The sequence below is a fragment of the Limanda limanda genome, chromosome 13 (assembly GCF_963576545.1).
Source record: "Limanda limanda chromosome 13, fLimLim1.1, whole genome shotgun sequence".
Taxonomy (NCBI): domain Eukaryota; kingdom Metazoa; phylum Chordata; class Actinopteri; order Pleuronectiformes; family Pleuronectidae; genus Limanda; species Limanda limanda.
The window spans coordinates 5,312,127-5,328,514 of NC_083648.1; the positions used below are offsets into that span (position 1 = coordinate 5,312,127).

The 16,388-nt window shown below is 42.8% G+C and overlaps 2 protein-coding genes across 2 annotated transcripts; one reads left to right on the forward strand and one right to left on the reverse strand.

Moving 5' to 3' along the window:
• Positions 1-755: 755 nt before the first annotated feature.
• pex19 (peroxisomal biogenesis factor 19) lies at positions 756-4,861 on the reverse strand. Its single transcript, XM_061084272.1, has 8 exons — positions 4,779-4,861; positions 3,731-3,819; positions 3,446-3,608; positions 3,268-3,353; positions 3,009-3,182; positions 2,757-2,927; positions 2,483-2,527; positions 756-2,354 (listed from the first exon to the last, which is right to left on the reverse strand). Exons 1-8 carry the CDS (start codon positions 4,840-4,842, stop codon positions 2,268-2,270), a joined length of 879 nt encoding a protein of 292 aa, XP_060940255.1. The 5' UTR covers positions 4,843-4,861; the 3' UTR covers positions 756-2,267.
• A 2,757-nt stretch (positions 4,862-7,618) lies between these two features.
• myadmb (myeloid associated differentiation marker b) lies at positions 7,619-14,413 on the forward strand. Its single transcript, XM_061084270.1, has 2 exons — positions 7,619-7,714; positions 11,893-14,413. Exon 2 carries the CDS (start codon positions 11,990-11,992, stop codon positions 12,869-12,871), a length of 882 nt encoding a protein of 293 aa, XP_060940253.1. The 5' UTR covers positions 7,619-7,714; positions 11,893-11,989; the 3' UTR covers positions 12,872-14,413.
• Positions 14,414-16,388: the final 1,975 nt, after the last annotated feature.

The window sequence follows — 16,388 nt, forward strand, 5'->3', positions numbered from 1 at the left end:
CAAAAACATCAGACCTTAATTGTAATTGAGCAGTTAGATATATATGTTTTATTTTAAATTAAATATTGAACATTTAATATTATTTTATTCGATATATTGCGCTTGTAATATTCTGAGCATTGCTACAAGAGAGCCTGTGACCCGAGAATTTCATTGCCAGCCACTACTTAATGTAATTGTTGTGCATATGATAATAAACTCTTGAATCTTGACAAGACTATAGAAAGTTATGTATCCACAGTTTTCTCAAGCTGTCCCAACACTTTGTCTATTTACAGGCAGTTCTGGAGCTTTCAGTCAATATTCAAGAAGATTTATTATCATTCCAAAACATGTGCATGAGGGAATGATTTGAAGACTAAGCTGGGACTGTGATCATAGGTGAACCTGCTGGTGCTTATTGGACAATGCACGGTGGAGTTAAATAATATTTCCTGTTTCATTCGGTTCTCAGGCCCTGATAATAACATTCTAAACTCAAAAACAAGGCCAAATACAAGAGATGTGTGTGTGTGTGTTATGGGAGCGCCTTGAAAAACTTCACTGAAAATGTCAATATTGAATTGTTTAATCTACTGTTAGCATATTTTACATGTTTACATAAAACCTCATCAGCAAAATGTAGGACAGGGAAAGTTAAGACTAAATTTCAAATGGAGTGAAACTGAATAATTCATTACAGCACAAGTACCTGAAAACATTTACTTCTTTATATTCTTTACACTCACATCCACTGACAATAATTCACAACAGAATTGAATTTGATATATATATCATTTTATTTTATATATTTACAAAACCAAGTCAAATAACAGGCTGAATTAGTGAACCGTTGCTTTGGGGATTGTTTGTGTCAGCCCTGAGAGTTGAATAGGTCACCCTACCCCCCCACACACACACCTCTTCATGATGAAAACAACAGCAGCCCCACCCCCCCCCCGTTTGATGTACAGTATATCACTCATCAGTGCACGGCTGGCTGAATCCTTTCACAGTAGTTCCCCCTTTTATTATTCAGTTATTGACAAGCTGATGGTCCTGTGTGTTCTCGACTTCTCTGTAGTGACACCGGTAAACTTTTGTCCTCTGGTGAAAAGCGAACTCTGGACTGAACAAACCCACCAGCCACAGCTGCAACGTGCCAACAGGCTGTCGATGCCCTTAACAGTGCATCTGCATAAATTATAGACATGAGCATTCGATCTTTATAACCAAGCCAGTCAGTTTTTCAGCAAAAATCATTCTTCAACTGTATGTGGAGGGAACAGAGGACATGCACAGTGGTGGTAAACACTCCTGAACACCACCCTTCGTGTTTCTCTTTCCTATCAGGGACCCCGTACCAAAGAAAACCCCACTCTGCACATTAAAAACACTGGGAAACACGAGGGAAGCACTTTGCACGGTAACTCTACACTATAATCATCACTGTAACCACAGCAAAGGCATCCGGGAATCAACATGTCAATCATTTCAAACCAATACCTGGAAATGGGGACTAATATTCAGAGGGTTGTTAAATTAGTCGGCTGAAAGTGCTGCAAACTTCTCATGGGGGGTTCGATCCTCTCTGGCCATTTTAGTTCTTTAAATAATTAACAAATATACATTATTTTTTACGCACTTCATCACATGTTAATAAATCGTTAACTCGTTAATTCAAATCCTGCAGAGCCTGAAGAGAGATTAAAGTGTGTTACCCAGTTAAATTAAATATCAATAAATGCTGACTTACTTTGTGTAAACCTATGACGGTAAATTCCCACTACTTAAAAACTATCATCTGAAGTGCACCTCTGAATGGATTCACTTTTTCTATGCCACTAAATTAATAAGTTAAAGTCATTCTGCAAAGGCACAGCTTATACTCGCGAGGTGGTTTGATCGTTTTTACCAGAGTTTAAACTGTTTGTAAGAACTATATAGAAAGACAGGCAGTGGTATTTAGTTTTTAAAGGAACGCAGTTAAAATGCACTATGAAGGAAATGATGCAACCGATGAAGAGCTAATGCGGAGATGTTCAAATGTTCTCAGTTGTGTGGTCCTTGAGAAGAAAGTGTGTTTGTGAGCAGCGTTGGTTCTCGTGTCTCCTCCGGATGTTGCTGCGATCCACACACCTTCTACTGGAGGGAGCAGAGTCGACAGTCGGGTCACACTCCTGCCTGACCTTTGTGTTACACTCGGTCATCCCTTCTTCGTTGCTGACACACACACACAGACTGACCCTTTGGCACCAGTGCTTCTGATGGACGGCACCACCACCTCTTCACATGATGGAGCACTGCTCGGCCGCCCCGGCCCCGGCTACTCCGGGGAGGACGAGTGACTCCATGTCAAAGTTAAATCCGGGAGGCTGGAGGGGAAAAGGAAGAGGAAGAACACATTCATGTCTTAATATACATTGTTATCATACAATACAATGAAGTCATACAAACAAAACACATGCACTGTTAGTGTTGACCTAGAGAAGAGGAAACTCACCGCATCACCTGCCAGTTCCTTGGGTGGTTGGCCCAGGTCTTGCAGCTTTAAATAAACAAATGTATATTATCTATGATGCATTTTAAAGTCCATTCAAAATAGGTTAAGATTAGTAAAACAGATTGTTAGCCATGCCAACCCCTTTTAATAAAGGCATCTTCATCATGCAAGTCATTTATCTGTTACTATAATGGTCAAATGCAGATTCACAATGTAAATATTCAAGAAGAATATGGCTAAAGACCTAGACACAGATTTAAATTCTCTTCTCTACCTTTTGCATCATGTCCATGATGCTCTCAAACGATCCATCTTTATCCTCCACCCCCTCCTCCTCCTTCTCAAACCGCTTGCAGATCTCTCCCATAATCTTGGCCTGCTGATCATAGCGCTGGTAGTCCTCTGCACTGAGGCTCGGCTTGTTGGCTTCCAGCCACTCTGGGTACTGTGAGGTTGAGAGGAAGTTAAAACAAACACTGACAGGGACACAAAGGAACTGGTAACTGCTGTTGACATGAAGGATCACCTTGGTGGTGATCTCTTTGAGAGATGGATAAAGCACATCCTTAGAGAGGAGATTCTGCATGATGGACTGCATGATGGGCAGAATGTTCCCGTCTTCACTGCCTCCTTCGTTACTCTCTTCCAATCCAAGGCCTTCCAGAGCTTTGACAAGATCGTCTCCGGCCAGTCCTGATGACTACAAGTAAACAAATACAACATGGTTGGAAAATGTATAAAATTATGACGCTGAAAAGTTTTGAAACAATTCTGATTCGACCCACCTGCAGGTTGTCTGCATTTTTGGCCAGGCCACGGAGGGTGTCTTTAAGACAAGAGGTGAATTCTTGTTGGGAGGCCGTGTCAACACCTACACAAAATACACAGGCAACATTGAGGCAATGTACTGTAAGTAGGAGACATATAAAAAACCTCAAAATCAATTCAAACAGAAGACCTTACCAACTTTGCCTGCAGCCTCGGACAGTTTGTGGAAGTGCTGCAGCAGCTCGGGCTCCTCCTGGGCCAGCTCACTCATGGCCTTCTCCCACTCATCCTTAGCTTGAGACGCCATTTCTCCCTCAAAGAGGGTCTCGAAGAGCTTGCAGTCCTCGAGGAGGGGGGGCTGCACAGGGAAACAGTCCACATCAAATCACAAGCAGTAACTAAATGACAAGTGCAATCCAGTGAAGGGAGAAGATCGAGTCAGAGAAAAGCAAGTGTGTGATGTTTCAGTTTTACACTGACCTTCTCTGCAGCATCTTTAGCTGAGGAGGCCGCAGCTGCAGGTTCAGGGGCCGGGGGGGGCGGGGTCTTATCAAAGTCATCCAATGCACCTGGAAGACAGACACACAACATGTGATCTATGACCATCACTACACTTACAACCAAGTTATTCAGCAAATTTTTGAGAATGAATTTATGAACCATCCAGTTATTTCTATCTGGAATTCTTATCTAGTTATTGCACATGTGTGTAGAGTAGTTATTGCACATGTGTGTGTATAGTTATTGCGCATGGGTGTAGTTATTGCACATGTGTGTGTATAGTTATTGAACATGTTTGTGTATCAGTTATTGCACATGTGTGTGTATATTTATTGCACATTTGTATGTATAGTTAAATGTGTGTGTATCAGTTATTTCACATGTGTATGTGCAGTTATTGCACATGTTTGTAAGGTTGTTATTGCACATGTGTGTGTACAGTTATTGCACATGTTTGTGTATAGTGTATTTCATATGTTTGTGTATAGGGTATTTCACATTTTTCCAAACAAAGTGCAAACAGGCAGTTAAACCGTTGTGAGGGGGTCGTTGGTCACGAGTTGACTGAATGTTGACACACACACACAAACACACACACACACATACAAACAAACAAAGCTCGTCAGCACAAACAAGAGCCCAGAAACTCTCGTTGTGTTTTATTGTTCCTGACAAACTGTGTCTCTCATCCTCTTCGTTAAACTCAAGGGCAACGACACCGTGTTGTAACATCTGTCTCCGGATCTGGATCGAGTCTAAGTTCACTAACATCATCAACACAAAGCATTTAACACAACAACACAAAGCAGTTTAACACAACAACACCTGCAACCTGCACCAGTCTGGGATTATCTGAGATATACTGGTGAACATCTGGGAGAGAAACCAGAGGTCCCAGTGAGCAGACGAGCTAACCTCACTGGGAGAGAGGGAGACCCGGGGGAACCAGAGCCACAGGGACCGGCACTAACCCGGGACGACCCGGACTAGTGTCGGCTACACGTAGGGAGTGAGGGTCGTGTCTTACTGTCCAGCAGCTCGTCCAGCTCGGGGTCGTGTCCAGCGGGGGACTCTCCTGCTCCGGACGCCATGATGTTCTCCAAACACCTACTGTTGCCGTAAAGTGAAGAGAAATGTCGCGGACACCTGTCCTGGAGGAAAGTGGACTAACCCACCGGCGAGCTCCTATTGGAAGATGGACCCAGATCCCCGCCCATTTACCCAGTATTGGCCAATCAGAACAGTGTGTGTGAAATGAGGCGGGGTCAAGGCTATGATTGACAGAGGATGTGACCAATGGAAGCGACGCCGAAATGTTTTCGTCAGACTTTCTAATTCTTTGAGTAAAGAACCAAAATGGCGCCGGTGATATTTTTCCATATGGAAAATGAACAGTGTCATTCCTGAATAATAAACAGTCTGCGAGGAAAACACATGAAACAATACTTGTTTATTCATAAACAAATAAACAACAGACACAAGTTCTGCTCCTCCGGATGTAGATCTGCTCTGTGACCTTTGAAAACTTTTGAAATCAAACTATTATCATGAAAATACAACAATTTAATCTGCACAAAACAATTATAATAATAATACAATTAATAATAATAACAAGAAGATGTACGGGGGAGAATAATTCAATTGAAACCAAACAACAATACAAACACAATGTGAAAACATAGGCCTCACACAACAACCCCATTAAAAAGTGAAAATAATAATATTAATAAAACAAATTCTTCTGGCAATGTTGTCCATAAAGTTGCAGAGGAGATGAGAAATTCATAAAGCTTTTTTGTTGTTGATAAATTATCTGCATATAGAGACAGAGAATTCCTGATGTTCAATATAAAAGAAGTTACCATGAAGAAACTCACTGGCCACATCAATTTTATCAACTTTAACTGAGTGAGTCACAAAATAAAACCTCATCTTCCATGATGAGGACCAGGACTTTATATGTGTCCAGAACTAAATAAAGTAACTTTGATGAGTACAAGTGTAGAATCTGTGAGAAAATAACTCATGCAGGAAAAGCATACGGTATAAAACTGTGAATAAATATATTGCATCAGTGTAAAATTTTATTATGAATTACTTTAACTTTATTGGGAACACAAATCTATTAAATTCAAAACACAAAACCTTCTCTTTAAAACTGGCTCCATCTAGTGGCGGTGGTTAAACTCCAAAAAGAGAACTATATTTTATTCTGCTGCCGATGTCTTATTTTTGATCATATTTCTGATATCTTGATAAAACTTTAACAATTGACTTCAGCTGTTGCTGATGTTTACTATTTTTCTTTCTACTCTTCTTTCTTTAATGTTTTACCTTAGTTTCGCCTCTCTTTTGTCCTCTCTCCTATATATTATCTAAGCATATGCATAATAGGATAAAGTGTGTACCATAAATAAATCTGAAATTATAAAATTGAAATACTCAATATGATGACACCAGAACCAATATATGCAAGTACATTAGTCGTCTATATTTAGTCTGGTATTGCTGCTTTCATATTCTTTTATCATCCTTCACAAAAATCAATCTGGTTTATTAAATGTTTTTGTAAAGAATGAAAACCAGTGAGATGATGAAATATCATTGCTTTGAATAGAAGTTTTTAGAATAAAATCTACATCGTTTTTTTCTTCACAAACACACACAGCCCCTCTAACATTGAAAATCCCTCCTATAGATTATTATACTGAAATGAATCAGTTTGAACAAATTCAAATATTCTTGTGAAGTTTCTCTCTCGGGACACTTTTTTTTTTTTTAGATGTTCAGGAAACGCGTCAACCTACATCTCTCAGTAAATACATGGGGTTGTCAGGGGTAACAGCTGCCGTTGCTAGGTGACGCACACAAATAACTTCAGCGTGAGGGGACATACTTGACAAATATTTATCTTATATCCGGTCTGTATCGATAGTAACGGGGAGAGATTGAAATAAAATAAAAAAAAAAAATAATTACGACATTTTCTAAAAGTAGAAACTATAACACATGATGGAGGAATTTTCTTATCTTTTCTTTAACGGGCGGATGATGCTCTCTCTCTTTCTTCTCTTTCTTTACTCAGGAACATGTACACGTTTATTGGTTTATTCAGTCACAATCAGTGGTGTACAAAGTACTTGAAAGCCATACTTGAGTAAAAGTACAAGTACATATCTTACCTGAAAGTGACTCCGGTAAAATGACTTGAGTAAAAGTCTTATAGCTCATATTAAATGTACTTAAGTATCAAAAGTATCTGGTGTTGAAATGTACTTAAGTATCAAAAGTAAAAGCACAACCACCAAAATTAAAAATGCAGAGTGCTTTTTATAGTAGGCCTATGACCTAATTTAAAGTTGAAATGATCGAACGTGATCTAGTATTTGTACTTCGTTACTTCCCACCACTGGTCACAATTGACTCACGAATTTGCAAAAACTCTTATTGATTTATGTTCTAGATCCATGTGAACTCCTCCATTAAAGATAAATCTCCAATAACATCATTAAATATGAATTCAGGGAGTTGACACACACACACACACAAACACACACACACACACACACACACACACACACACACACACACACACACACACACACACACACACACACACACACACACACACACACATATTCATCATGTTTCCCTTACTCCCAGTTTTTAAGACGTGAATAAAAGAGTCCAGAGATGAAATTACGAAGGAGGAGTTAACATCTGCAGCTCCTCGGTGTGTGAAGAGGAGGAGGAGGAGGAGGAAGAGGAAGAGGAAGAGGAGGAGGAGGAGGAGGAGAAGTCTGAGGAGAATTTTAACGGTGCAGACATTTGATGCCTAATTTGGTTTGCTGGGCGGGGATCTGCTCCTCTGAGCTGCTTGTAAACTCCGTCAGGGAGACGAGGAGACACAATCTGCGACTTTCTACCGCCTGGACATCAGGAGAGCAGCAGCAGCAACTCAAGGTAACACACTTCCACTGGAGAGACTCATGACGTGAGGCGGTTTGAGGGGACATGAGGTGAAAGTGTTGCTTTTTTGTGTCTTAACGAGGAAGTTGCAATAACATTCTTCAGCTACAACCTGTTGCATCTTGCTTTTACCTGCACGGTTCATGTGGAAAGTGTGAGCAGCTGGGGGGGCGCTTGTTTTTTCACAGGGTTTATTTTGAAATTTCCTAGGAAAGAAAAATAACTCTTTAGTGAGTTTATAGCAACTTTATTACACTTTCAAATATTTCTCGTATTTCTGTGTCACACATTCAGCAACTGCGTGTTGTTTTTTCCCAAGTTGATTTTCTCCTCTGTGTCTTTGTTAGAAAAGCCTTGTTTGTAGATGCGCATGTGTGTTTTTGTGTGTGTTTGTGTTTTGAAGGCTGCAGTGTGGTGTGTGTGGTGTGTGTGGTGGGAGCAGGGTGCGGCAGGCGGCACACCCACCCTCACTGTCAATGAATGAAGCTACTACTACACACAAGGAGTCTTACTATAGCTCATTTGCCTTGTGTAAACGATGATACACTCATTAAAAGACAAAACCCCATTGTTCTGGAGGAGCTGTATCAAGTTTCACTCTTGGAGATGAGGAATCAGTCAGAGATGAGCCTTAAAATAAAATCTCTATGAGTCTTTACACAGATTTTGTGTCTCCTGTTTGTGTTAGTGGAGTTTCACCTTCTTCTCCTGGATGCAACAGATGGTTCTGTGGGAAAAAGGCTGAATATTTGGAATATTTCTCAGTCTGAAAGGGCCAGAATGAAATGGATGCTAAGGTTGTATTTTGCCACAGCCTGCAAAAACACATAATGATGGTATCTAAACTGAGTTACTCCTGCTACACACACACACACACACACACACACACACACATGGATGGCCAACAGAGCCAGTCTTGTGCTTCGACCCCTGTAAGTGGATTATGGGTGAAATTGAGTTAGAGATGTTGTTGTCATCATGACAACCAAACAAGCTGCGTTTGTTTCCCTTGTTTCCTGCACATATCAGGCCTCATGAAGAGTGTGTGTGTGTTTGTGTGTGTGTGTGTATGTGGGGGGGGGGTAACTGTTTGTTTGAGTAACCGTGCACATGAGCACGCTGCAGTCACATCCTGTTTGCTGTCCTGTTGCAGCCCTGATGTGTGAACCTATTTTCATCACCTCTTCCATTTGGGGAAGTGCCTCCTATTACTGTGATGCTGTTGTGTTTTCCATGCTGTGCTGTTAAAAGACTCGTCCCCCCCACCACCACCACCACCACCACTCCACACCGAGCTCTTGTTTCTTTTCTGTCTCCCTTTTTACTTTCCTCTGCCATTTTCCTCAACCCATTTCTTTCCTGACTTGATTCCACGAGCAGCAGATGTAATGGCGGCAGGAGTGGCGAGATTGATTTTTCCATTACGACCCTCCGCTTACGTTTATTTTGAGTGGTTTACATGAGGCGTAATTGGTACCCTGACTTTCGAGCTGGAGTGGGAGTATCGAGCTGGGAGGGAGGAGGAGGAGGAGGAGGAGGAGGAGGAGGAGGAGGAGGAGGAGGAGGAGGAGGAGGAGGAGGAGGAGGAGGAGGAGGAGGAGGAGGAGGAGGAGGACAACTGCTAGGTGACTCACACAAATAAGTTTGGCGCGAGGGGACATACTTGACAAACATTTATCTTATATCCGGTCTGTATCGATAGTAACGGGGAGAGATTGAAATAATATAAAAATAACAATAACTACGACATTTTCTAAAAGTAGAAACTACAGCACATGATGGGAGGATGGAGGAATTTTCTTATCTTTTCTTTAAAGGGCGGATGATGCTCGCATTCTCATTCTGATTCAGATTTCTTTTCTGAGGAACATTTACATGTTTATTGGTTTATTGAGTCACATTTGTCTCATGGAATTTGCAAAAACTTTTATTGACTTATGTTCTAAATCCATGTGAACTCCTCCATTAAGAATAATCTCCAATAACATCATTAAAGATTAATTCAGGGAGTTGACACACACACACACACACATGGGAGGATGAGGAGGAGGAGGAGGAGGAGGAGCAGGAGGAGGAGAACAACTGATGGAAAAGAGAGGGAGTAGTCACCAGAAGAGCCGACTGGGAGGGAAGGAAGCGAGGGAAAAGACAGGAGAGGACTTGGCAAACGTGACAAAGTTAGCAGTTGTTCAGCAGCAGCCAGACTGCAGCACATCTGGAACACATCAGCACGTTGGAAAATGTTACAAGGGATAAGGGAGGAGAAGGGGGGGTGCAGAGAAAGGAGTGGTGAGAGAAAGGGGCCCAGTGGTGACTCACACTCCTGCAATTCCACTCCATCACTTTGTTTAAACTGTGTGTCCTTCTGCGGCCGAGGCACAGGGCTTCCCCCGTGTCCCTCCCTCTCTCTCCTCACCCCTCTCCCCCCCCCGCTCGCCCTCCCTCCCTCCTGCCTCCCTGTGAGTCACCCTGCAGGATTCCAAGGTTTTTCCTTTCTCCACTTGAACCTCTTTTTTCATCTTCTTCCTTACATACGTACCTCTCCGCTGTTCAGCTTTACCTCCCCAGCCTCGGCCGTGTTTAATGGGACTAATGTAAACAGGACTTTCCTCCTTGTTTATAACTCTCAGTGTAAACTGGGAGCGCAGGGGGCTGGTGGAGCCGAGTGGGCGCTGGGAGTCAGGGACGGGAGTCAGAGTGTTTCTGAACTGGAAAACAGGTCAACTCGTCCTGATGCTGACTTTTCTTTTGTGGTTTAAAATCTTTGTTCTTGTTATTTGTCTGAAATAACTGAACAGATCACCACAACTCTTAAAGGAAGGATGTGATGGGTCAGGAAGGAACCCGTTCAGTTTAGGTGTTGGCCCGGTGAATCGGGCAAATCCGGTTTGTTAGATGGAATGTTTTTCAAATGCATGTGGCCCATCCCGGGCTAATTTACCTGTTTCATACTTTGCACATCATAATATCTCACTAAATAGACCATCAGGCTTTCAACAATTAAGGGAAGTCTGGACAGAAAATTCATATTCTCCATGACACATTTCTGAATGAGTGTATCATTGAGTTTCCACAGTAAAATGCCTGATTTCAGCAGTTCTCTTTTCATCGTATCATCGTCAAGTCAATGTAACCATTGTTGAGTTCTTGTCACACCCGCTAATATTTATTTGATTTAATTTGATATCTTGAATGATAAATCAGTCTCAGTCCCTCGAACTCAAAGATCAATACCCTCTTTGTACACAGATGCACCAACGTTCACTACAAATCCATCTTTAATGGCCGTGGCATCGTTCGATCACAGTCGCAGTGCAGCTGCAGAACAGGTCGTGGTTTGAGTAATGTCTCTGAAGTGGAAATACCCTTCGCTGCCCTGCATGGGTCGAGCAGGATGCATGTTTAGTCTGAACAAAATCACGGAAGCATGAACGTGTTATCAAGACGTAGACCAGAAGGATCAGATTGCAACATCAATTTCCTCCATTATCTCTGGCTAACTTTAGACAGAAGCGATGTTATAATCAATCACTGGAATTTGAAAAATTTACCGGCATTAATTTACCCGTTCAATAGACTCACAGGTCTGTTCCCATTAAATTAAGATGTGTCATTAGGATTCCAGATTGTTTTGCGGTGTGGATGAGTCTCCTGGAGCGGAACGAGAGAGGAGGGTCATTTTTAGAGCGTGATGACAGATGCATTGTGGGTCGGTGGAGGCTGCGGCGCCACACCCCGTCACCGAGGGCCTGAGCAAGGAGGAATGTCCGAGCGAATCCGTCTGCACTGCGCAGGAATGCTGTTGAGGAAAGCAGTCTGGCCTTTGATGGGAGGCAGAAAGTGCCCGAGAGAGAAAGAGCCGGAGTGTTTCCCCCCCCGATGGTTTGACCAAATGTAAATGTGCTGCGACGAGTGTGGTCACAGTGGAGTCATTATTTGCGGTTTGAAATAGTGTTTTCGTGGTTTCTGTTGTTTCAGCCATTCATAGCAACACAATCAAAGCACTGTTTGTCCTAAAATGGTATGTGGGAGTACACGGCATGTCTGAGGAGGATTGCAAACTGTTGCCCTCACGTGGTTGTTTTGTTATTCCTCAGATAAAGTTCAGGAAAAATTGCATACTCCCGAAAATACTGTTTGCTAATTCTTCTTATTTCCTTTCCGTCTTACAGTTCTCTGTCTGAGCGGCTGATCGTGCAATCTAAGGAAGTGACTCCCAGAAGGACATAAAGACACAAGTCAGGAACATCACCCACTCCATCTCCCATCATGGCGATAGTCCTCCACTCCAGCCCTCTGCTGTGGACCCGGTTGGCCGCGCTGATCTTCGCCTGCGTGGCGTTCTCTGTGGCCGTGCACGGCGGCCGACTCTACCACGGCACCGGGGACTGGTGCATCTTCTGCTGGGCCTTCAGCTTCGCCGGGACTCTGCTCGTCCTCCTGGTGGAGCTGTTCGGCCTCCAGGCCAGGGCGCCCGTCTCCTGGAAGAACTTCCCCATCACCTTCGCCTGCTACTCCGCCCTGCTCTGCCTGTCCGCCTCCATCATCTTCCCCCTCTACTTCCTCAAGGGGTCCCAAGGCGGAGACCAGGTCCGCGACTACCGCATCGTGTCGACCGTCTTCTCCTGCCTGGCCACCATCGCCTACATTAGCGAGGTGAGCATCAGCAAGGCGCGCCCGGGCGAGGTGGCCGGCTACATGGCCACGGCCCCCGGCCTGCTGAAAGTCTGCGAGACCTTCGTGGCCTGCATCATCTTCGTCTTCGTCAGCGACCCCGTGTTGTACGACCGCCACGGTGCAGTCAAGTACTGCATGGCCGTCTACTGCATCTGCTTCATCCTGTCGGCCATCATCATCCTGCTCTGCATAGGCGAGTGCACCGGGCGCCTCCCCTTCCCCTTTGCCCGCTTCCTGTCCGGCTACGCCCTGCTGGCCGTGGTTCTCTACCTGTCGGCGACCATCATCTGGCCCATCTTTAGCTTCGACCCCAAGAACGGCGGAAACAACCAGAGGCCGCACCAATGCTCCAAAGCCGCGGGTCTGTGTGTGTGGGATAAGCTCATGGCGGTGTCCGTGCTCAGCGGCGTCAACTTCATCCTCTACCTGATCGACCTGATCTACTCCTCCCGCCTGGTGTTCATCACTGCTTGAGGGAAGAGAAGGGATGTTAGGCCAGCAGCACGCTCCAGATCAAATTGAATTTGGCTTTTTTTTAAATTATTTTTCTATAAAAAGGTTGTCAACCAGTTGTCAAATACACTTTTGTGAGCAAATGTATGTTTGTTAAATGGTTAACGCACCAATTAGTGGAGTCATGATGGGAACCAACAGTAGAGTTGCGCCACAGCCGGTTGAGTTAGACTCTGTTTGACATTTGCTCCAAAAAATAAGAGGAAGTGAGATTTTTATTACCTTGGTAGAACAAAATAGTTTGAGAAGAAGAAGTGTGACTCAGGGTGAATCAGATCTCAAATCACATTTTGCAAAATCCGCCAAATTTGATTCTGTGTGAAGTGCGCTGCCAGCCTTAAAGAGAGAGAGAGCAGGTGAAGAGAGGAAGAGGTTGAAGTCATGGCTATGTTTACACGTACAAAACAATAATCTCTTTATTTTTCATATATGTGGGAAATTTTATAGGTCAATCATTGATTCCAGTGACCTGAATAGACTGAATGTGATTTCTGGAACACGCTGACATCCCCAAAGATATTAAAACAGCTTATTATCCATTATAATGGCCGATTGGTGCTTGTTATAAAACTCAAGTCATGTTCACAGGGTTGTTTGTGATGAAAGCTGTTCACAGAATCTCCAGAACAAAGATACAAGCTAACAACCAAAATACTATGTGCATGTAAACATAGTCTGTGACGACAAAATGATGGAAAAACAAATTAAATGGTGGTTTATTATAGTGTTATTATTATTATTATTATTATTTTTTGCATAATGTTTATGTCAACGCGCTGGCTTGAGACTGTTTTAAATTGGATTTAAGTTATGAAATAACTGCCGAGCTTTTTCTTCTGTTTTAAAATTGCTAATTGACGTGAAGTTAGAAAAACAAAATGAGCAGCTGTACGGAGCCTGGAGCTAAAATATTTAAATACCATACAATTTGAAATCCAAGATGTAAAATACATTTTTAAAAATGTTGTCTTATTGTTTTGTTTATTACATTTATTGATCCCCTTTACTTTTTACACAGCTCCGATGCTTTATGACTTGAAGTATTGCAAACAAACAGGTTACATGATGTTAAGATGAATGCTAAGCTAGCTTTTTACTATGAGATGTGTGTATCTGTATATGCAAGCTACAATCTTATGGCCAGAATATTTAGCCTATGTGGGAACAACATGTGCAAGACTGTGGATTTAAATAAGACCATATATGCTTAATTAAAAGTGCACTTATATCCATATCTATTTTAAAGTCCTGGTCCCTCCACATATCATAGCGTCCGTAAAGCACCATTAAATTAAAATGGTCGATTGGTCCTTTGAGTTTAGAACTGCTGTAAAAGAAAATACTGAAGAAATGAAAACACATGTCCTCCCTCTCTCTCTCTCTCTAGATGTTGTGTCATAACTTTTTTATGTATTTCACTGTTCATGTTTCAAGTGTGCTTGCCACATCAGTGTTGTAGAAAAGGATAACCCAGGGTTTCAATAAAGCCACATGGTAAACAGATGTGTGCGGTTGTGTTTTCATTACACGCTTTGGTTTGATTAAAGGTGTCACATGAGCCACTTTACTGAAATGAATTTTCTTGGTTTCTAACCACGGTAGGGGGCGTGGCTCCAAGTGTGTTATTAACTGTTGGTGTGTTTGTTTACAACTTTGGCACAAACTGAAAATACCTCAAACACGTCTCAACCTCCTGCTGCGTGTGAATCTTCTGGAGTTCATGTCTCATAAATGGCTTCTGACAGTGACATCGATTACCTGCTACACATTAGCATGATTGTATTGTGTTTAACAAAATGTTTAGGAGCTTGTGCACCTAAAATTAATTAACCAATTTAAGAGAAAACACATCTTTAGCTGCAGCTGCTACACCCACTTAGTGACACACACACACATACACATTTCAAATCAAAACTCCGCCCCTGACACTGCTTATTAGTTCATTACTCTCATCTGATTGGCCGCTGACCCTGCACTGTATTTTAAATATTTACACTGAAATAAATAATTGCTGGTTGTGTAAAAACCTTGTTAGTGTTGCAGATGCCACTGAGGATCAACACCAATAGAAACAAAAGTTTTACATCTCCAGGCAAACAAAACCAAGACAGAGCAAAACCGAAACTTGGGCGTCCGGCACCGACACTAACACGCACTAATGAACAAATGAACATGACACTTAGGAAACTGAAAACAGTGATTTCGAAAAACTGTCTTTGCTTCGTCATATATGTAAAAATATTAACATTTGAATGACTCCCCATTAAAACAAGAGCAAACTGAATGTTTGAGGTGAAAGTAAACTGACTATAAATCAGCATCTGCTCAATGAACTCTATTTATCCTCCACAGTTTACTTTATCTTTCACTGCATTTCTCTCTTTCCACACATTCCTCACAAGCGGCTCTGTCAGCACCAGGAAAACCTGCGGGGGCTCGTCGGTGCATCTCAGGGCTTTGGGTCCAGTTCAGATCAGAGTCCTGGTTGGGGGGGAACTCATGCTGGATGGGCGGAGTGGAACAGTCAACTTTTCTGTCACCAATCGTCTATGAGCAGGGAAAGAGAAAAGCAACAACGCCCATGTCTGACACAATGACCTATACTGTTGCTATACTATACTTTCCACCATATTGTACTGTACTGTACTATACACTCTCTACTAAGTACCATACTAGTTTCCATCATGGATTAACCTTCAAATGACTTTTTCCCATAACTTTTTGCTGTCTGTCCTTTTAACATTAAATTCCATCCTCCTCTGGCCTGGGGTTAGTCCTCAGTCTTTTTCTCCCACAGGCTTTGCTCCTGGGTGTGGTCTTCCTCCTCTCCTTCAATATCTAATCTTGGCTTTCCCACTACGACTCGTAGAAAGAACAAAGAGTTTATCAGCAGAACAACAGCTTGACACGACTTCACATGAAAGCAGCCAGATAAACGACCTCTGTCTCACACACCTGGCATCTTGTTTCCATTCGTAAAAGCGGATGTGTTGTTCTCAACGCAGCCAAGAGGACATGTGGAACAACACGCGTTTCAATGACAATACAAAAACACACACAGCTAGTTACACTAGACGTACAGATGTGCTGAGCGCTTGGAAGGAGCAGGCGTTCCTCCGGCGCTGAGGCAGCAGCAGCTTGTAGCTCTCTGCTCGGCCTCAGTCTGAGTTCTAACCTCGTCTGGTTCCAAGCCGCGAGTCCCGATGGCAAACAGCTGTGGAAGCTGTTTGTGAGCAGCATGGGAAGAGTCGCTGAGATTCTCATTTCCTCTCAACACATCAACACGTGTCCTCCTGACCCTTTCGCTGACCCTTGGCTGTGGCTGTGGCTGTTAAAACCGCCCCTGTTAAAACTGTACTCAATGAAGGAAAGAAGTTGAATAAAGAGAAAACAGGCAGACAGATGTTCTGGTTGGCGGACAGATGCAGAACAGGTAGTCCCGACTCTGAAGACCTGGGAGAACACGAGGAAACCGAGC

What these genes read in the sequence shown, in the direction of transcription:
- pex19 (XM_061084272.1), bottom strand. Translation starts at nt 4,842, where the DNA reads ATGGCGTCCGGAGCAGGAGAGTCCCCCGCTGGACACGACCCCGAGCTG. An exon ending in GCTGGACGAGCTGCTGGACA is followed by an intron (nt 3,820 to 4,778) that starts GTAAGACACGAC and finishes TCTGTCTTCCAG; the next exon opens with GTGCATTGGATGACTTTGAT. An exon ending in AGGAACTGGCAGGTGATGCG is followed by an intron (nt 2,355 to 2,482) that starts GTGAGTTTCCTC and finishes TTTCCCCTCCAG; the next exon opens with CCTCCCGGATTTAACTTTGA.
- myadmb (XM_061084270.1), top strand. Translation starts at nt 11,990, where the DNA reads ATGGCGATAGTCCTCCACTCCAGCCCTCTGCTGTGGACCCGGTTGGCC.